This window comes from Sorex fumeus, unplaced genomic scaffold (genome assembly GCF_029834395.1).
Source record: "Sorex fumeus unplaced genomic scaffold, SorFum_2.1 ptg000063l, whole genome shotgun sequence".
Lineage (NCBI taxonomy): Eukaryota > Metazoa > Chordata > Mammalia > Eulipotyphla > Soricidae > Sorex > Sorex fumeus.
In genome coordinates, this window is record NW_026606120.1 from 13,081,398 (window position 1) to 13,103,257 (window position 21,860).

Genomic DNA, 21,860 nt, shown 5'->3' on the forward strand with positions numbered 1-21,860 from the left:
CAAGCGACACCTGATTCAAGGTTGGGTCAGAAATAGATCCTCGGGTTTCTTTTCTCCACTTTTTCCTTGTCTCTCTGTATTGCCAGTCTCCACTGCCACCATCACTAAGAACTTAGATGAGCCAGTCAGTAGTGGAGATTCGTTAGTAAGTGTACAGTTCAATGCTTTTATTTTATTATTAAAAACTTTTTGTTTAAACAACAGTGCTTTCGGTTGTAAGGTTAGAGTGAGAGACTCAACAGTGCCTTCGATTGTAAGGTTAGAGTGAGAGAGTGTTCTCCTTGCCAGGGATTTCTCTGGTGGATAGAGCTGTGACAGGCCGCCAGACGTAGACTCCAGCCTCTGCTCCTGGAGTCATGGTGGCTGGAGCTTGTGGCTGCCCAGTCTAGTCATCACCTAGGTAACCGCCGCTCAGCTGGGCAGCAGCGGAAGCTCAAAGGAAAAGTACAGTGTTTCTTGATGCACCATCATGGTGAATGTTCCTGAGTTGTGAAAAACAGTTGTTCCAGGTCTCGGGTGTCTTTCGACCTCTGTGTCCCATGGGTGTTCCTGCTCCTTGTCTCTTTGTCAGGTACAACAGCATTTTCCTGAATGCTGTGAGCTGCTGGAGGCAGTTACATGTTCATTTCCTTGTGAGTCCTAAAAGGACAGTTCATAAGAACAAGTGGTAAAACACACACACACACACACACACACACACACACACACACACACACACACACTTTATTCCACAACTGATTTGGTTAGTTTGGTGGAAGATCGTGTTTTTTTAAAAAATGTCCCTTCTTTTTTTTTTTTTTTCTTTTTGGGTCACACTCAATGATGCACAGGGGTTAACTCCTGGCTTTGCACTCAGGAATTACTCCTGGTGGTGCTCAGGGGACCATATGGGATGCTGGGAATCGAACCCGGGTCAGCCGCGTGCAAGGCAAACACCCTACCCGCTGTGCTATCACTCCATCCCCCAAGAAATGTCCCTTCTTGAGGGGGTGTTTTTCCGTTTGGTGTGTTATTCTATTTCCTTAGTAACTGTTACTCTGTTATGGGAGGGACTTTGTGACATTTTTTCAAGTGCATTATTGAATTAATTTATTTCCTGGTTAGTCCTGCCCATCTTCCCAGTATAAAGAGCACATCTGTGAGTGTGTGTGTGTGTGTGTGTGTGTGTGTGTGTGTGTGTGTGTGTGAGGGTAGTGGTCATGTGTATGCTGTGGAAAGGGCTCTGAGCTCTGTGATACTCTGTGACCTTACCTCCTGGGTAAGTGGCTTCTCTTTTTCTTGCCTCTCTCAGCTTTTTCAGAGTTGAGTCATACTGGTCTCCAGGCCTGCTTTCTACCACTCAGAAGCAGCACATTAAGAGCAAGGACTGGAGTGGTGAGAGACCCAGAAGCTGGTCCTGCCTCTTCTATCCACAGAACTTGGGGAACTCAGTTATTTTACCTCTTCGGGGTGAGAGTTTTCTATGTGATTTGAGGGAATTTAAGGTAGGAACCACTGAAGCCTTGACTGGCCAGGACATTGTGTGATGTGAGTGCTGGAGGAATCATCCTGTCTTGACAAGGTAGGAAGAGGCCTGGGCTTTGGAGCCTTAGAGTGGGACTGTGGGGACTGTCCCTCAGCCAGGAAATGCCTGTTGGGTGTGCTTAGCTGGAGTTTGCAGAGCTCTGCCTTCTGCTTCCTTTCAGAACATGCCTCCATTCACTCAATGAACAAGATTTACCTTGGACCTGCGGGCTGTTGGGCTTTGGTGCTGAGGGAAGGGAGAGGGAGCCAGTGCCTCTGACTGTCCAGTAGGAGACTGCACTGACCCGTCTTGCTCCTCCCCCCAGCCTTCCTCACCACACACACACACACACACACACACACACACACACACACACGTGACCATGACAGGTGCCAGGAAGCGGGGTGTCTGGGCTCTGAATTTAGTTTGGGACACTCAAGGAGGCAACTCTGAGGAGGGTTGTGGGAGCTGAGGCGAGAAGGTCAAGGGCTCAGCACCAGCAGGAACCTGTCACGTGAGAGTGGAAGAAGCCAGCAGTGGCCCAGCTCTGTGCATTCAGCTTTTCTGACTTGTGACTGATTCTTGGTTGGTTGTTAAGCTGAGGAGCCAGCTGTGCTGGGCCTCAACTGATCAGGTTCTGATGCACCTCCACCTCTGTTCCCCAGCCCTTCCGTGAGTCTGACACTTCCTAGCTGAACCCTACTGTCCCCAGCCCTGTTTGAAATGGTTGGGATCTCTCATTGAGCAGAACAGACTCCCAGCTTCTGAGAACCTTTCTCTTGCTTGGATGTTTCTAGAAAGGGGAATGTAGCAGGGTAGTTAGTGATTAGGGGGAGAAAAAGTTTAAGGCAGTTTCAGCTTAATTTTCACATGAAAATGGCACTGAAGGGGACTTTGGGTGTGTGTAGGAATGTGCAAGTCATTGAGACAGCACAATTGGGAAATGCTCAAACATTCAGATACAACATTCTGGAAAAGTCCTCGCTGAGCCCACACCCGAGACCTCCCGCGGAGCTATGGTGCACCCATAGCCATAGCTTCACCTCTCTTTTAGAGGAATAAAATAAGGAACTGGTAAGAGAGATAAAGATAATAAAAAAATTATAAGTTGAATTTTCTTCTATAATCTCCCACCTCTGCCTCAGTCTCTACCATATTTACTTGCAGTGTGAGAAATGGAGTAACTGGCTTTTGCAAAAAAGTAAGGTAACATCCTTCTGTAATGACTTGAAATAACAGACTTCAGTAAAACAACAAAAACCCCACTATACTGTAGTCTGTCTAAGTTCAGAGACAGAAGAGAAATAAAATCTAGCATTTCTGTGTAGTAAACCATCATTGAACAGGGCAAACAAAATCAGAGTTTTAGGGGTAAAAGTGGCCTTTTGAGGGTATTATTCATAACAATTTTTTATTGACAACATATTGTGTTGGAACTCTTTTTTGAGTGTACCATTGAAAATCAACACGTTTATATATGACATTTATAGTGGACTTTCATTTTTTTTTAAATCAGACTGTTTCCAAAAATGTATCGTCATAGTGCATGTGCTTAATTTATCAGTTGGTATGCTTCTTTGAGATGCTGATATTGTATATACAGGTCATTTTAAATAGAATATTTAAATTCAGAGAAAAATGGTTTCTCATGTTTTTAAGAATTTCAAAACCTCCATTTACATAAAGGACTTCAAAAATACATTTAAATATTTATTTATTATTTTGGTCTCAGACTCTGTGGTGCTCAGGGAACCATTTGTGGTATCCAGGAATCAAATTTGGATCAGCCACATGCAAGACAAGTGTCCTACCTGCTGTACTATTTCTCCAGCCCCTAAAATACATTTTATCCTATGCGTAAACTAAGGATTCTGGTCCATTTATGGCTTGATTAAGATAGTTATCTCAGGAATGTGGAGACAATGCAGTTTAATTTCTTGATATAACTAAAGTGCTTCATTACTGCATAAAGTCTGCCATGCAGTTTGTATTTGTACTGTTTCATTATATTTTTACTTACGGTAACAAGAGGGCATCTTCTCTTTTGTTGTTCTCTTAAGTCTCCATTTTGGTGGTTAGAAAGAGGAGTAAAGTTATCATTTTTAAAGCTGTCAACCAATTAAGATGAAGTGATAACAATGGAGAATAACAGTTTCTTTTCTCCAGTAGTGGATTTTTTTTGAGGGGGGACACACCTGGAGATGCTCAGGGCTTACTCTTGGCTCCGTGCTCAGGTATCACACCCCACTGATGCTCTGTAGACCATATGGTTGCTGGGGATTGAACCTAGGTTGGCTATGTGCAAGGCAAGTGCTTCTGTATTATTTCTTCAGCCCCAAGATTCTTGTTCTGTTCTTAAAATTGCATCCTTTGAGCTTCTGTTACTTTTATTATTGCTTCTTTATGATATAATATGAAATGGTATGATATAGTATGAAATACCTGGGGTTTTGTTTTTGTTTTTGTTTTTGTTTTCTTGCTTTTGGGGTCACACCCAGCGATACACAGAGGCTACTCCTAGCTTTGCACTCAGAAATTACTCCTGGCGGTGCTCAGGGGACATATGGGATGCTGGGAATCGAACCTGAGTTGGCTGCATGCAAGGCAAATGCCCTACCCTCTGTACTATCACTCCAGCCCCTGAAATACCTGTTTTAAAATGCTTTTATTATTATGTGATATATGAAGAATTTATAGATTACATTGTGGGTTGGGAGGGCATTCCTAGCTGTGCTTAGGGCTTACTCCTGGCTCTGCTCAGGGATCTGAAAGGGCTCGGGGGACCATATGGGGTGCTGGGGATCAAACTGGGTTAGCTACATGAAAAATACTGCCCTACTTTCCAGTCTCCACAGGTTAAATTTTTTAAATTCACAGGAGCCTTTGTTTACTCTCCAGAAACATTGCTCTGTAAAACTTCTCAATTCAGGTCCTCGGGAATCAATTTGGGAATGTATTTCTTTCTCTTTTTTGTTTGTTTTTGTTTGGGGGGCACACTCAGTGGTGCTCAGGGGTTACTCATGGCTCTGCACTCAGGGATTACTTGTAGTGGTGATCAGGAACACCACATGGGGACCATAGAGGGTGCCAGAGATCCAAAACCTGATTTGGGTCACAAGCAAGGAAAAGCCCTACCCACTGAACACTGCTTTGACCCCGTGGGAATGCATTTCTCCTGGGGCGTCTGTGAGTGACTTGGGGAAGGAAAGACATCTGGACTTTGTGTGACCTTTGTGGCTGGTCATCGAGAGGCTTAGCGCAATAAATTGTCTTCTTCTGGGGTGCAGATTCTCCCCACTGCCCCCTCTCAAAGTCACCCAGAAGAAGTTTCATGGCCCCTTCTCCAGAGCGCCCCCACTGTCCACAGAGGGGTCCCACTTGGAGCACAGCTTTGAGTGACTTCTTTTCCTTTTGGAGGCCTCTCTGGGTTTGCTAGCTGGAATGTTCCTGCAAGTCATCAGGAAACTGATCTCTTTCTTTTTAATTTCAGCAAGGGCTGAGAGGAAGCACAGCGCACCACAAATCAAAGCTCGCTGACACCCCTGGAGTGTCAGAGCCCGGAGGATGTCGGCTGCCAGGAGGCTGAGGAGGCTCTAAGGGTGCAGCGGTCTCAGCGGGACAGGTTCCTCAGATCCGGGATCACCATGGCCTCCTCTCTCTGGCTGGACGGCTGACGTGCCTTCGTGCTCCCAGTGTGCACGCTCCTGGACTGGGCGCTATCCCGGCTACCACCTGCTCGCAGGGACTGGGAGCAGGGCAGGTGGGCATCAGATGCTACCCCAAGCCGGACGGGGCAGTGCAATGGACTCCGAGCAGCTAAGATGGAAGTGACCTGAGGCCTCGCCCAGGCGGTTTCCTCTTGGCAGGACAGCTTAAGCATTGGAGCACAGACTAGTCTGGGGAGCAGTATGCCGGAAGCTGGTTTCCAGGCCACAAATGCTTTCACAGGTGAGAATCTGATGACTTAAATGGAAATTTCGTTTCCGCTCTGCATTGGGAGGTGCTAAAAAGCCAAACACTGCATCAAATAAATGAACATTGGCATTTACAGCACTGTAGAGCCAAGGGACTCCGGTCCCATGATGACTGGGCCTGAGAAAATGCTACTCTCTTTCCCAGCTCTCTCAAGTGGGAGCTTGAGAAAACATGTGACGTATTATCAAGCTGTTTCTGTTGCACGGTGGGTTGTGCCTTAGTATCCTGCAGGCCCCTTTTCTCTAGAGGAAAGGCGTCACGGCAAAGTAAGGTCTGGCAACATGGGTTGTTGTGATTTTCTTTGCAGAACTGGGAAGACTCCGGGGAATCAAGTTATTGGTTAGGAGTGCCCTCCCTCTCTGTCTTGGCTTTTCTCCCCCAGATTTATTTGTTTGAATGTGGTGGCAGGCCACCTAACAGCACTGCTCCTAGGAGTCTTCTCTTAGAAATGTGCCTGTGGAGAAGTTGGGTGTCCCTGAGGTGATGTTGATCTGTCCCCTGGAGGACAGTTTGCACATTTTGAAGGGAACCATTCCAGTCTGGCTGGGGCCCAGAGCTGCAGCCTGAGACACAGGGGCCATTAAATTTGATTCCTGCCTCTATGTCTGATTCCCTTAACAGCATGGGGAGCCTCTTCATCCTTCTGAGCCTTTCTGAATGTTTCTGAGGGAAACATTCTCACTTCAAAAGACATTTAACCCATCAGGTCTACACTCCTGGTCAGAGTCTCTCCAGGAATGACCCCTATCTCTTCCCCCCACACAACTGGGTGTTTCCTTATAAAGAAAAGAAATTAAGGGGGACAGAGAGACAGTACAGCAGGAAATACACTTGCTTTGCACAAAGTTGACTAGGGTTCGACCCCTGGATTTGATCCTTGGATTCAGTCCCCTAAATCCCACCGGGAGTAATTCCTGAGTCAGGAAGAAGCCCTGAGCACTGCCAGGTGTGGCCCAAAAATCAACACGCACACACACACACACACACATACACACACACACACACACACAAGAAAAGAAATTTAAGAAAGAAAAAAAGAAATGTGGTAAAGCAATCTCTAATTTCTAGTGATGATTATATTGTCTGTTCTGGTGAGTCTGATGAACTTGAAGCATTTTGAATAGTGTGGATAGTGGGAAGTGAGCAGGGCAGGTAGGCAGAGGTCTGGAATGTTGTATGTGAGTGACACTGGCTGGGGCGTCCCACAGATGTGGATGGGACCCCATCTTCTCACTGGCTAGAGCTGTCACCACATGGTCCCAGGGCTCCTTTTGAGTCTCTAGGCAATTGTGGGCACGAAGGTGCCTGGGTCAGCTCTCCCGCTGCAGGAAGCTGTTCTGAGGGAACAGGAGACCCTGTGTGGGGAGACACTGGTGCAGAGCCCACTGCTCCATCAGCCTTGGCTGAGTTCCTGTCGAGGCGTTTCAGCAAGGGGCCCAGTGTGGGCAGTCTTGTTGCTCTGTGCTCTGGGACCTCTGAGCAAACTCTGTAGATCTCTTAGCCTCTGCATTAACTGTAGTGGGAAGGGGATATTTTGTGGGTGCTGTACTGGGTAAGTTCTTCCTAGACTGTTCAAATTCTTCCTAGACAGAGTCAGGAATAAGCCCTGAGCACTGCCAGATGTGGCCCCCAAATCACAACATTCATGGACCTTAAAATTGATTCTTCTGGCATTTTTTGAAGTGGGTTCAGAAGAGAACACATGAGGTTGAGCTCTCCAGAATCTTCTTCAGGCGTTCCTCCTGACTGGCCAGATACCCTGCCTTCTGCCCTGACCTCCCTCTCTGGTCATTAAGTACCTCCCTGCAGTGGTGTGGGGTAGTGCCCTTCAAACTCTCATTCCACAGCTGGCCGGGAGAGGCATCAAGGAGGTGCTTGGATAGAGGCTCTTAAGAACAGCTGCGAGAAAAAAATGGGGACCAGAAAAGAGAAGGATGAGAGGAGGGCATAAAGAGAGCGGGGAAGCCTGGTCCTGGTTCCCAATGTAGGGTGGCCAAACCCCAGCTCCCTGGCACCGTTGTCTCGCCACCCCATAGGGTACAAAGCCCCTGCCCGGTCCCCTTCCCTGTCTGAATCCTGCTCTCCTGTCTCATTCATGCTGACCTCTCGAGACGTCACCTTTTTTGAAGCTTTTGACCTTACAGTGTCCAGGGAGACATGGGGACCCCACCTGAATGCGGGTTTGCCATCTCTGACCCCTCTCAAGCCTGGCACCTGGTGTGGCTGACGCTTGGACAGTCTGTTGAGGCTCTGATGCTCTTCTACTCTGAGTAATACAAGTTCTTAGCTTCTGGCTGGAGCATCCTTGAGCAGGAGGAGAGTGCCTGGAGCATCACTGAGGGCCCCAGGGAAGGGCAGCTGTTAGACTGCTAACACCTGCATGTCACAGACTGTACAGGCCCATGCCACCTCTTCACACTGCTCTCATCCACCCTCTTGGTAGCCCCCCTCAGTACAGCTTCTTTTATCTTCATTTAACATAGAGGTTTATCCAGGACTCCATTTTCTTACAAATTTGGTTTCCTTCCAGCTGCATGCACCCACCTGAAGAAGAATCCACAGTTGTATGATTCACTGTCTCAGAGACCTTAGTAGATACTTTACCTAGGTAACTTCAATTTTTGTTTTGTTTTTAAAATTCTCCTTTATTTCAGATTCGGGGCCTTACCCTCTTGTGCTCAGGGGATACTCCTGGCTCTGTGCTCAGGGAACTATATATGGTGGCAGGGATTTGAACCAAGATTGCAGCTACGGGGTCTGTATGCAAGGCAAGAGTCTTACCTCCTGTACCATCTCTCTGACCCCAGCAAAAATGATTTATCCTAGTGTGTCTAGCCTTTGCTCACCCAGGGCTGCCTTCTTATTATCTTGTTTCCCATGGCTAAGCTAAGTGAGGAGTGAGGGATGTAGACTCAAGGAAAGAGCGCTCCCACCTCTCTGTTTGACCCACCTTGGTCACCAGTTCTTGGAGAAATACCGGGCTTGCGTCAGGGCTGGTAAAGTCTGCTGTGAGCACCTAACGGTCCTGGATGTTCACGCCCTGTCTGCTTATCAAGGCAGTCAGTCTGAGCCTGGAATCCACTTATTCTGCATGACATGGGAGATGATCCCAACACCCACTTTTTCAGGGAGCTATGGACTTAGGCTGGAGCAAGGAATCACACTTCACAGGGAAGGAACATCAGTCCTCACCTCTGCACAGCTGTTCTGGTTCCTCACCTTTCCCTTACAGAAGAAAAGAATTGCAGGAGGAAGCAAAATGGTGAAGCAGGATTGTTTTTATTGAACAAAATTTGCTTAGAAAGATGTAAGGGAAGGGAAAGAGAGAAGTGCGTGTTCAAAAGAGAACACAGGCTTGTCCGGAGAGAATGGAGCAAAGACAGCAAAGGTAGGCAAGTGAGGTAGTGTTCTTGGGAACAGAGCAAGGACCTCGGTAGCCTCTGGGGGTCTTCACAGCTCTGAAGTCAGTGTGTGTGCACGTGTAGTGTGTGTGTGTATATGTGTGCAGTGTATGCATGTGTGTGCATTCAAGTGTGTGTGTGTGTGTGTGTGTGTGTGTGTATTTCCTGCTGATGCAGTGGGCAGAATGAAGCTGCCGTGAGTGCCAGCAGTTAGGTCAATCCTGGGGCCTTTCTGCATTTTGCATCTTCTAGCTGTAGGTGTGACCTTAGCTCTAGAAGGAGGTCCTTGGGGGAGCTCTACAGCTGCTGCTTGGACCTCCCCATCAGAGCGTGGGTTTCAGTTGGTCTTTGCATGGTCCCGCCTTGCTCCATCAGGATGTGCATCCTCACAAGATCCCTGTTTTTTTTTGTGGGAGTCCGGGAGGTCTTGAAAGCCATGTTAGGACAGAAAAGTTTGGAAAGCTGATATTGAGGGATATAGAGGTAATACAGGGGGGAAAGGTACTTGGCTTGCATGCAATTGACTCTGGTTCAATCTTGGCATACATATAGTCCCCCGGGCCTGTGAGAGTGAGCCCTGAGTATAGAGCCAGGATTAAACCCTGAGCACCAGGACTGGAGTGATGATAGTACGTTTGCTATTGCTAACGTAGGTAGGGCATTTGCCTTGCACCCAGCCGACCCAGGTTCGATTCCTAGCATTCCATATGGTCCCCCAAGCACTGCCAGGAGTGATTCCTGAGTGAAGAGCCAGGAGTAACCCCTGAGCAACGGTGGGTGTGACCCAAAAAACAAAAAACCAAAAAACAACCAAACAAACTAAAAAACCCAACAAACAAAACTCAAAAAATAAATAAATAAATCCTGCTCGAGCAGGCCCAGTAACGTCTCCATTGGAGATTTTGTTGTTACTGTGTTTGGCATATCGAATACATCACGGGTGGCTTGCCAGGCTCTGCTGTGTGGGCGAGATACTCTCGGTAGCTTGCCAGGCTCTCCGAGAGGGGCGGAGGAATCGAACTCGGGTCGGCCATGTTGGCTGCATGCAAGGCAAACGTCCTACTGCTGTGCTATCGCTCCAGCACCCCCAAACAAGAAAGTTGTGATTAGAGGTAACTGGTGATCTGGAAGAATCCACTCTTGAATCAGAACACTGATGTCGTCCATTTCTGGAGCAGACATAATTGAAGGAACTAGTTTGTATTCTCTTTACATCTTGGGGGGTTCAGAGTAGAGCCTTTCAGCAGTGCTCAGAGGTCCCTGGGGATGTGCCTGGTGACAGGGGACCAGTTGGGCTAGATATTCAATGCTAAGGACCGATAAGGCAGACTTCTTGTAGGCCACTAGGGCTATACCTAGAATTGGAAAGGAACTGTGTGGTGCTAGGAATGGAAACTTAGGCATGTGTCTCTGCTCCCCTGAACTCTCTTCTGGGCCCTTAATTTGCCATTCTTCTGCAGTCTAGTGTTGAATAGTATTTGTCACCATTGGGCTTTTGATTACTTGCAGGACAATGATTCAAGATCCCTAATATATCTAGAAAATTGTGTTTTGGATTTTTGTTTGTTTGTTTTGTAAAGTAAAGGAGATTTAAATATCTGGTGGTCTTATCTTGAGTTGGCTGCCTAGAGATTCCGCTCTTGGAACCCAGGACAGCTACTTGCTAGTGAAGTGCCTTACCTGCTGTACTATCACTCTGCCACATCAGCTCAGCATTTTCATCCTTTCCCTGCTCCTCTGCTCTTTCTTTGTCCACATACTTGGTCAATTACTTAGGCTGAGAGATTAAACAGCTGATCCTTTGCCTCTGCCCAAGCTGGGTAAAAGCCTCAGTATTCGAAGGAAGCACCAGTGCTTGTGTTTGTGTTGTTTGGCTTTAATCTTTTCTTATCCTCAGGCAACTAAAGAAGCTAAGGTTGATTTTCTGGAACTGGACATGCACTGACTTTTGCTGCATTTTTAGGCTCATGGAAAGGAGTCTTGTCTCAGGTGGAGAAGGGATTTAGGCATCCTGGACTTTAAATCTTAGGACACAGCCAAAGTCGTCTCTTCTTAAGAAAGTATATGGGTTGACAGTTTATGTTTCAGTTGTCCTGGTGGTGATGGGGCTGTGGCAGACTCAAGTTTCCTAGTTAAGGAAGGCTCAGGGCTGTAGCCTGGCAGGGAAGCTGTGTTCGCAGTGGGGAAATGACCATGACAAGTGGCGGACCCCTCCCTGAGTCACTGCTGGCCCCTCTGTGGGGTTAAAAACTCTCCCTTATCTTGGCTTCCTGCTTGTATGAAGATATTCCTACGTGGATTTACATTACAAGTTAAATATTCTAATTGTGGTTTTTAAATAATTATATGGGGGGGAGGGCTGGGGCATATACCCAATGGTGCTCAGGAAGTACTCGTGGCTCTGTTGTAAGGGTTACTCCTGTTGTGACTGGGGGTCGAACCTGGGTTGACTCCAAGGGGTTGACCCAACCCCTCTGCTGTCTCTCAGGTCCACTAAATGATGTTTCTTAGAACAATTCTTGTATTATATAGCAATTGGTGTGGTGCTTTTCATTTTCTCAGCATATGTAACTTAGAAGTGATTTTAACCATTTAGGTACTCGTTTATAACCCCAAGTTTTTGGTTTTTTTTTTTAACTAATGCCTACTCATTTTAAGAAAATTTGAAAAGTACAGAACAGTCAAAAGAAGGATGGTAGTTCCTCCTTCACTGTCTCGCCACATTCCCCTGCTTGTATTCCTCTTGGATTCTTTCCATATTTCTCCTTTGCAAATTTATTCTGGCAGAACTGTGTTCCTAATAGAAATTCAATTTTTATAACCTTATCATCCCCTTTTAACATTGCATTATGAGTGTTTTCTGTATAAATATGATGTCAAATGGCTGTGTAATATTCTTTGGTGTGTGTTCTTAAGTTTTAAAGTGTACTCTTACTGTTTGGGATTTCTTTTTCTTATGTGTGTCGGGGGCGGGGGGGGTGCAGTTCTCAGGAAGTGTTCAGGAGCTTGGGGGCCATTCTGGGTGACACTTGGGTTCAGTGTGAGGTTCATTCCAGTCCCTGCAGTGCTGGTGGTGCTTGGGGCTTATAGAGCTACCCTTGGCAATGTTGTTTAATAAGTGTGGTGCCAGCGTAGAACTGGAGTTCCTGAGGCAGGTCCTATGATACCCAGTGCTATCTCCCCAGCCCTCAGTATTCCATCTGTGACAGTTTTTTATCCTTACATATAATGCTAAGATGGGTATCTTCATGTACAAAGTTCTATCTAGTGAGTTACTTCCTCAGGGAAAGATTCTTGGGCCTAAAGGTGTGATTAAGGTTAAACTAACTTTCCAGAGGGGTTCATGGAGCTAATTTACAATTGCCTTCCCATTTGCTGTGGATTGAGCTGCGGTTCAGCTGAGAGAGCAGCCCTGCCGGGCCTGCAGGCTGGTGAGATATTCACGCATGCTTGTGGAGCTCTTGGCAGTCTCTAGGGTCTCCCAGAGTCCCACATGTTTGATGGCAGTTCTACTGTTGCACTCAGATGAATGAAAACTCAGGACTCCGACGTTTCCGAGTTTGTTCTTTCAAGCTGTCATGCAGCCTGGCTTTAGTTCACTGAGGCAGTAAAGATAGATTCCAGCCAGGTAAGAGTCTGGTGAAAACAAACTCCCAATACCTTTGTGCAGAGACCCTGGGCATCCCTCCAGGCTGATCCCTTGAATCTCTACCGACCTGTGCTCGTGATGATAGAACATCCATCAGATGCTGGAAAGCATCCTACCTGGGCTCTCATGTCATCAAGATGCTCCTTTGAGATTCTGCCTCTGCCCCTCACCCTCCTCACCCCCCCCCCTTCAAGGCTCTAAAGATGTTGTACCATGTTCCATATCATTTCAGTCCATGTTAGCAAAAACATTTAAGCTTGAATAAAAAGGTAAGTGAACCAAGTGCCTATGGAACTTACAAGACATTTTCAGGAAAAGTAGAATATTCAGATAGAATTCTTAAATTAAAATGGTTTGGCTTGTAAGGAAGAGGAGTTAGAGGTGATGTTCAATAGTCTTCAGGTAGCTGAAAGAAAGCTGTTTTATGGATGTGGAGAACCTGTTTTTCTTAGCCACTGCTGACCAAGCAGGAAGATCTGTCTTTGTAGGCTTGAGATGCCTATTTTTGCCTCCCTGGCATTCTTCTTTTTGTTCATTTGGGGGCCACACCTGGAGGTACTCAGGGCTTACTCCTGACTGTGCGCTCGGGGTTCAATCCTGGCAAGGCTTAGGGGACCAGATCCAGGTCAAATCTGGGTTGGCTGCATGTAGGGCAAGCACCTTACCTGTGGTACTATCTCCCTGGCCCTTCTCTGGATCCCCCCCCTGAACCCCCCGCCATTGGCAGGAGCACTGGGCGCTGTATGATATGGAAGCAGCTTTAGCTGAGGCTTGAATAGAGCTTCATGCTCACCAGAGCTTCAGGCTGGAGAGATCCCCAGTTACCCTCTTCCTGCCACCCAGACCTTCGGTTTCTCACTCCTGTCTAGAGGTGCCTGTCTTCTGAGCCTGGGTGAGCTTGGCCCCACTTCTGCAAGCTACCTGGAGTCCACTTATTTCAGCTGTTTCCCACTCCAACAGAGAGAAGTGGATTCACAGTCAGATTCTGGGAGAAGATATTTATTTTATTATTTTATTATTTTATTTTGTGCCCACGCCTGGCCAACATGGCCGACCCGAGTTCGATTCCTCTGCCCCTCTCGGAGAGCCTGGCAAGCTACCGAGAGTATTGGATATGCCAGACACAGTAACAACAAAGTCTCCAATGGAGACGTTACTGGGCTCGCTCGAGCAAATCGAGCCCACGCCTGGCAGGGCCCAGGGCTTACTTGTGGCTCTGTGCTCAGGGGTGGTCCCTGACAGAGTTGGGGGACCCCCATTGGATGCCAGAGGTTGACCTGGTCAGCTGCATACAAGACAAGTGCCCTATCTGCTATACTGTTGCTCCAGTTCCTTAAAGAAGACATTTAAATTGGTTTTCTCATAACAGAGCTTTTTAAAGCCTTAGCGTGGACTAGGCAAGTCTAAGGTTTCCAGGGACAGACAGTGGGCAGCATTTCCCCAGTGACAACAATTGGAAGCTTTTTAGAAAGGAAAAGATGAAGGGGTAGTCCACCCACATAGATGCTACGCCCTTTACTCCGCAGCTCTGGGACTCCCATGCCCATGGCTTGTTGGAGGTACATGTAATGAGCTCCCATCACAGGGAAATTGCAGAAGAAGGAAATAAATGGTGTGAGCATTCTGTCTTCTCCCTCTATTTCCCCCCCATCACTAGTTCTGCCACTATTTTTAAAGTACAGTTTAAATCAGACCTTCTCCTGCCCTAAATCTTCCTGGCTTCTTGTTTCCTGAAAAGAGTTTAGACTCCTGAGTCTAATATTCAAGGACCCTGATCTTGTATTCCTTTGTTTTCTTTCTGCACTGAAGTTCTTCCCAAACAGCCACTTCCTCAACATTTTATGCATCTAAAAATGTATTTTGAGGTGATGCTCTTGGGGTGTAGGTCTCACAGAACAGTGCTTGGGCCTGATGGTGCAGTTTTGCTTGAACTCCTTGGTTCAGAGGGCACCAGAGCTACAGCTAGTGGCGTCTGGGAGCTTTGTAGTGGCACAGTAGAACACAGAGCCTTGCGTGTGCTCTATAAACATGAGGCTAGCTCTCTGACCCTTAGACTATCTTGATACTTTTTGCCTTCTCCCACCATCCTCTTCATCTCCAGTGTCTGTCGCAGATCTCTGAAATCTGTTGTGAGGTTCACAAGAGATGTTTAGAAGGTCTTCCTAGTTGCAATGTACTAGATACAGAAATGAGTTATCTTATCTTTGGGTAAAATCTTATATATGCTGGCTTGAGAGATGTTAGGTTACTAGGAAAGCCATCAGAACAAACTGGTGGTGTGCTTGGTTTTTGCATGGTCCTATTTAGCCTAGCAATTGGTTCTCAATTGCAAACCTGACCTTTATTTAATAACATTGTTTCTATGTGTAAATAATGTATAATTTATGCTGTTTTCTAATAAACCCCAGACAGTCGCTCTCCATTTTCTTCTCTGTAAATCAGTCCAGGTCCCTAAGATTTGCCTACAGTGGCAAATTTTATTATCTTCTAGTTCATGAGCAATATGGTAGCCTCATGTCCGAAGGCTGTACTTGTTTATTTTAAATGAGAACAAGAAACAGTTTCAGTGTTACCTGAAATCACGTGTTTGTTTCCAGGTTCCTTATATACCTAAAGCATTAAGCTGGTTATCTGTTCGCCTATTATATATCTCTAAAATACCATTAACATAGAAACAGATGCAATAGTATAGGGATGCAATAGTATGGGGATAAATATTTAAATACTCTGCAACCTGAAAGTTGATTTTGTGTGAGAGAAACTTTCGTTTTCGAGGTCAGCACTACAGGAGCTGAGACACTGGCTTTGCATGTGACACCACATGTAGCCGAACAGCACATATGGTCCCCTAGCACCTCCAGGAGTCACTCCTGAGCACCGAGCCAGAAATAGCCCCAACCACAAATAAAGAAAAAGAAAAGGAAAAGAAACCTTCCTTATCCCAACTCCTCATGTATAAGCAGAGTGCCCCCAAATGCAGCTTGGCACAATGATGGCTATTCAGAGCTGGATCTGACATCATAGACACAAAAGTCAAACTGGCTTGAACGATGGTTCAAGTTAAGAAATTAGCATTGGTTTCAGATGCAATTTGAACCAACCACACTGAACATGGTGTCGTGGACATTTTTCCCTTCCTGCAGACTTTGGGGTTTGTGGATGGCTTCCAGAGCTTTGTAAGGAAGACACGCCTTAGTTCCAGGTGTAGGTTGCTGGGAACGATTGCCACATGCTCTTAGGTGGTACCTAGACTCATTACTCCTTCATATTTGGAGTAAGATGGGAAACCATGCTAAATTCAGGTTTTTACATGTGATAGAAGTCTCAGAAAGTCAGTGTTTTCTTTACCCGATTAGAAGTGTGCTACCATTGATTTCACATACAATATTTTGCAGAATTGACATAAGAAATGATGGTTTCCTCTGTCAGATCCTTTCACCTGTGTGGTTTAGTCAGTTTTTTGCCACCATCTTGAAGGTGTGTAGGTTGCCATAGGTATATCCACAAGGGAACAGTGCCAGCCCAGGGAGGACCTGCTTAAGGTCATGTTGAACAGCAGAATTTGATGTGAAGCCTGAAACATGGACATGTTTACAGAGAACCCAGAACCTTGGAGTCTCTTACTGTGCCCCTGCAGAGTCCTCTGAGCACTTTGGAGACCGAGAAAAATATTTTGAAGACCCCAATTTAGAGAGACGGAGAGAGAGAGGGAGGGAAGGAGGGAGCAAGAAGGGGAGAGACGGAGGGGAGAGAGAAAGAAAGAGAGAAAGAGAGACTTTTAAACTAAACTGGAATATTAAGCTATTAAGCATTTGCCAGGTAGAGTTGAGTGTGTTGGAAAATATAAACTTTTATAAGTCTACCTCCTAAACAGCCAGTTTTCAGGTCACTCTGCTTTTGGAGTGTTCAGAAGTAAGAGCAAAATGAATTGTAAGGACAGTTACACAGCCCTATAGATATATTTAATTCCACAGGTATAATTGCATAGCTGACATGGTGCAGATGGTACATTTTATATTCATTCTATTTACTGCAGTGAAAGCAGCCTGCTTTCTGAAATACTCAAAGGAAATAAAAACAAATTCCCAGTGGCTGTTAAACTTACCCAGAGAGCTCAGATCTGAGCGTGGAACTTGATAGAAGGTGGAGAAGACACAAAGATGTGTGGGGAGGAGAACGTGGTCATTTGTATTAGAACAGAGACCATGTTCTTGCTTGGCCTGGGTGAACCTGGATTGGGCTGCACCCTCAGCCTGAATATGGCCAAATGCTCCTTTCCCACAGGCTGGCTGATACATGAGGAGAAGAGATGGGACTGGTGCACACTGCAGGCTTGTCCACACACCCCAGTGTGGACCCCAATCCACAAAGTAGAGGCCCCAGGACACTGCTTGCAGCCCTGTCTTCTTACCTGGAAGGCAGTGTTAGCTGTTGCTGCTACTTGGGACTCACTTCCTGTGCAGGTTGCTGTGTGGAATATTGCTTCCAGCCTCAGGCTCATGCAGACATAGACTAAATGCATTTCCACCACACTCTGAATACTGGCAAAGGTGTTTGAAGGTCCCAGGGCTGAGCTGATGCTCCAAATAGATTTATACACATGGCTTCTCCACTGACTTGCTCTGAAATCGGCTGTCCTTGGGTGGGGTAGTGGTGAGATCGGACGTCTGGAAGCAGTAAGCTATGTCATTCTGAAAATGGACATACTAGAAGTGGGAGGTAGAACTCTGTGATTTCCTGCACCTTCTTTTGTCTCTGTAAGGTCTGAGTCACATGGGCTCAGGCCCAGGTGTGTGATCTGGTAAGAAGACAAGGAACTGAGAGAAGAGAAAGTGCAGGTGTGAGCAATCAGATCCTGCTGCAACCAGCTCCAGAGCACCAGCCTGACCAGTCATGTAACCAGCATTCTACAGATGTCCCAGCCAGAAAAGGGTTGGCATAGAGGCCCCCTTCTGAGTTCTTGGTTCCCATACCCCATTATTCTACCAGATTCGTCTTTCTAATACTGAGTTCTTTCCTCTCCTCTTCTTCCTCACACCCCCTTCTGACAGCAGCCGCAAATCTGAGGTTCCTGAGCTGTCTTTGGTCTGAGACTCTGAGTCCAATTTTCTGGCTGGTGAGTTGAATAGATCCTGGCTCCAGCTATGACCTGCAGCTTTCCTCTGAGTTCATCTTTGCAGAGATGATCAGGTTTAGGGAACTGAGGAGATAATAGGAGTCTAGTATTAGAAAAGGTCTAAAGCTGTGTTCACAGCACTTTATGTGTAGAAGCAATTGACATATAATAATTTTATACAGGGCTGGAGCGATAGCACAGTGGTAGGGCATTTGCTTTGCATGCGGCTGGCCGGCCAACCCAGGTTTGATTACTCCGCCCCTCTCAGAGATACCGAGAGTATTTCGCTTGCATGGCAAAGCCTGGCAAGCTCCTTGTGGTGTATTTGATATGCCAAACACAGTAACAACAGGTCTCATAATGGAGATGTTACTGGGCCCGCTCAAGCAAATTGTTGAACAACGGGAGGACAGCGCTACAGTGCTGATCTTATACAAGCCTCAAAGTAATGTGGGTTGAGCACGTGCTTTGCATGTTGCTGACCCAGGTTTGATCCCTGGCACCCCATATAGTCCCCCAAGGGATTGCTCCACTAGGAGTAATCCCTGAGTGCAGTGCCAGGAGTAAGCCCTGAACACAGCCTCATATGTCCCTCGAAAACAAAACCAAAAACAATTCTGCCAAGTAAGTGCTAATATTGAAGCCTTCTAGGATAGCAGTGGATGCCAAGGCAAGAAATTCAGTCAAGTTCTCCCCCAGGTAAGATGAGCAGCTGCGGTCTCTGGCGTGTGGACTCAGTGCACATGACTGAGGTTGGTCAAGGCCAAGCTTTGACATCAGCACTTCCCTTCTGCCTGGTCAAGGCCCCTGAGCCAAGCAATACTCTTAGAGAAGTGGCTTCATCCTTGAGAAAGTGCACACTGCAGTTTTACAGAAAGGAAAGCTGTCTCTTGCCAGCACATTTTGGGGGTCATTCAAGAGAAAATCATAGCCTGGATACAAATGCAGATTTCTGCTATGTGAACTTACTGCCTGCCCTCTTTCCCTCCTTCTAGGCTACTAAGGCTGCACAGAGCATGTCTGGCCACTGTGCTGACCTTTCAGACACTTGCAAGTAAGCAAGGGCAGAAGCACTGGAACACTTGTGTTTTCCCATGTGGGTATGATGCTGTGGGCATGAGCCAGTCCACTCGCTCGCTAGCATATTTTTCCATACAAACATTTTTTCTTAGAAAGTCTTTCTTTCTTTCTTTCTTTCTCTCCTTCCTTCTTTCCTTCCTTCTGTCTTCCTTCCTCCTTCCTTCCTTCCTTCCTTCCTTCCTTCCTTCCTTCCTTTCTCTTTCTTTCTCTCTCTCTCTTTCTCCCTTTTTCTCTTTCTCTCTTTCTCTCCCTCCCTCCCTCCTTCCCTCCCTCCCTCCCTCTCTTCCTCTTTCCCTCCCTCCTTCCTTCCTTCCTTCCTTCCTTTCTTTCTTTCTTTCTTTCTTTCTTTCTTTCTTTCTTTCTTTCTTTCTAACCAGAAAAGGAATAATGAGCAAAATCCCTCATGGCAACATAGGCACATCTCTGGAGTAAAGGATGAGCTGTCTTGCTCATGGCCTTGTGGTGCTCCATTCACTACATGAGCAGGTGGCAGTAATTTGCACCTGAAGCTCCATTTCTATGTCAAGGAATCCCTCTCGTGCTCAGCAAGCATCATCCCCGTGTTCTGGGGAGGCAGCAAGGTTGGGTGGGAGAGGGCAGGCTGGGGCTCCTAACATCTGGATTTTGACGGAAATCCTGCTATGGCTTTGTCCCCTGTTCCTGACCAGGCATGACGTGCTTGCCAGGTTGAGAAGACCTGGGGGCAGGAACTTCCCAGTCTGACAAGCCTTAATGTGGAGGCAACTTTCAACATCAGTTTATCCTGATGAGAGGCTCCCGCTGCCCCTCTTCCCCCCACCTGCCTTGAGCCCTCAGTTCACACATCTGGTGCACATGTCTAGAGTGTGGTTTGAGCATGGGGGTAAATGACACTCTAAAACTCACCATGTGACCATCTGTGTGTGGTGCTGGCCCTGTTTTGGGGTCCAGGTGCTGGGACCTATAGGGAAAGTGGTGGGGGGTGGGGGAGAGAATGCCTGGATTTAGGGTTAATTCTGGCTCTGCCCCAGGCTGCTGTGGATTGTGGCAGTGAAGCCCCAAAGCGGGGCTGTGTGCAGTCTCCATCTCTCCTGTTTCTTGGCCCAGTTTACACTCAGTTCTGAGTGACTTTAACCTTTGTTGTTGCTATTGTTGCGGGGGAGAAAGGGAGGGGCAGTTGTTATTTGGTCAAAGCTTTGACCTAGTGGGACGATATTAGGGACAATATTAGGCTGATATTAACATGTTGCCCTAAAATATTAGGCTAACGTAAGGAAAACCAATTGTGGAAATATTGCATGTTTTGTTTGTTTATTTTAACCCCTGAGCAATGCTCAGGGGGCTTGAGGCAGCCCAATGGCCTTTCTCAGCCAAATGGGCCATTGTTTCACCAAAAGAGCTGGAGAACACGCTGCTGCATGGGCTCTGTGGTGCTGGGGTACCCCGAGCCCCTCCCTGGTGCCAAAGACTGCCAGAGTTCCATCCTCTGGGCTGCCACTGCTCTTAGGCCCCCTCTTGTCTCTTTGTGTCTCCTCCCTGGGACCCTTCTGTCTTGGGCTCCCCCTTGGGTCTCCCAGAGCTGCTTCCCTGGAGCTCTGTGTGTGCCCAGGACAGCAGAACCACCCTTCTGTTCCTGTCACTGGCTAGTGCTGTTGTCTTGCTCATTTAAGAAGCTGGTCAGGGGACTAGAGCAGTAGCACAGCAGGTAGGGTGGTTGCCTTGCACGCGGCCAACCCGGGTTCGATTCCCAACATCCCATTAGGTCCCCCGAGCACTGCCAGGAGTAATTCCTGAGTGCAGAGCCAGGAGTAACCCCTGTGCATCGCCGGGTGTGACCCTCCCCCTAAAAAAAGAAGCTGGTCAGTGGGAAAGTGACCTGGGAGATGAGTTCTCAGGGACCTATGCAGTGGTGGGCACAGAGGCACAGATCCAGCCATTCTTCTATGTGGGATCCTGCTCCTTTCCGAGTGTTCCAGTGCCCTGCCGCCAGACTCCCAGGGAAGGGAGACTGCATGTCTGCCTCCCTGGTGCTGATGCAGAGCCAAGAAAAACAAAATTCATGTGGAAACTGCTGTGTGCTTTTTAATGGGTACCCTAAGAGTTGACACTTCTAGGATTTGATTGTTGTTGTTGTTGTTGTTGTTGTGTGTGTGTTTGGGCTCAGGGCTTACTCTTGGCTCTGTGCTCAGGGATCACTCCTAGTGGGGCTCAGGGGACTATATATATTAGGTGCCAGGGATCAAACTTGGGTCACACATGTGCAAGGCAAGAGCCCTACCTGCTGTACTATCTCTCCAGCCAAGAGTTGGCAATTCTAGTCATGAGGTTTAGATAACGAAGAGCCCCTTTTTCCTCTCTTTGTTTTGCAGGGGTGGGGTTCTCAGACATTGCTCAGGAGGTCTGGTGGCCCCACCAGCCAACTAAGCTAGCAGTTCAGTGCAAGGGCTGGAGGAGGTGAAACTGCTTGGGCCCTTGAGTGCTGGGGATATTCTGGGCCACACCCAGCAGCGCTCAGGTGACCATGTGGTATCAGGTTAGGCAAATTCGTGGCCTGTACCCTAACTGCTGTCCCATCTTCCAAGCCCCACCTTCTTGTTAAAGTATTTGCTTCTCCACCAGGCAGCTGCATCCTCACATGCCTGTTTGGTGCATTACTCGTGGTGTCACTTTTCCCATTCAGCAAAGTCCCCATGTGGAAGATCACTTGTGTAGATGGTCAAAGACCTAACTGAAGGAGTCACTTTCCTGGCTCTTGGGGGTGACTGGAAACCTTCTGTGGGCTGTCTTTGCTCTGCACCATCTCTGCAGCTGCTGTGTATAAAAGGTACCTTTTGTGACAGGGAGATAGGGCAACGGTTAGGATGGGTACTTAGTATGCCCCTGACCCAGCTTTAGTCCCTGGCACTGCACAATCTTCCAGGCCTGAGTGGGGCAGGCCCAGGGCCTTCAGTACTGCCAGGGTGGTCCTATTACTCGGGAGTACTGCAGCCTTTGACCCTGTATTGACACAATGGCCTAACTGGTCATTTCTTTTCAGCTAATGCCCCCCAGAACCTATGAACACTGCCTAAGTCTCCCTTTCCCCAAATAAATAAATAAATAAATATCAAAATAATATTATATAAAAAAGGGTGCCTTTCACAGTGCAAGGGGTTT

General features: G+C 47.2%; 1 protein-coding gene across 1 annotated transcript in view; it reads left to right on the forward strand.

Moving 5' to 3' along the window:
- Positions 1–21,860, forward strand: part of LDLRAD4 (low density lipoprotein receptor class A domain containing 4) — a 386,384-nt gene that overhangs the window by 90,597 nt on the left and 273,927 nt on the right. Inside the window, exon 2 of the mRNA XM_056127851.1 lies at positions 4,995–5,452. Within this exon, the coding sequence (XP_055983826.1) occupies positions 5,413–5,452 (40 nt within the window). The 5' untranslated portion in view covers positions 4,995–5,412. The remainder of the gene's footprint in view (positions 1–4,994; positions 5,453–21,860) is intronic.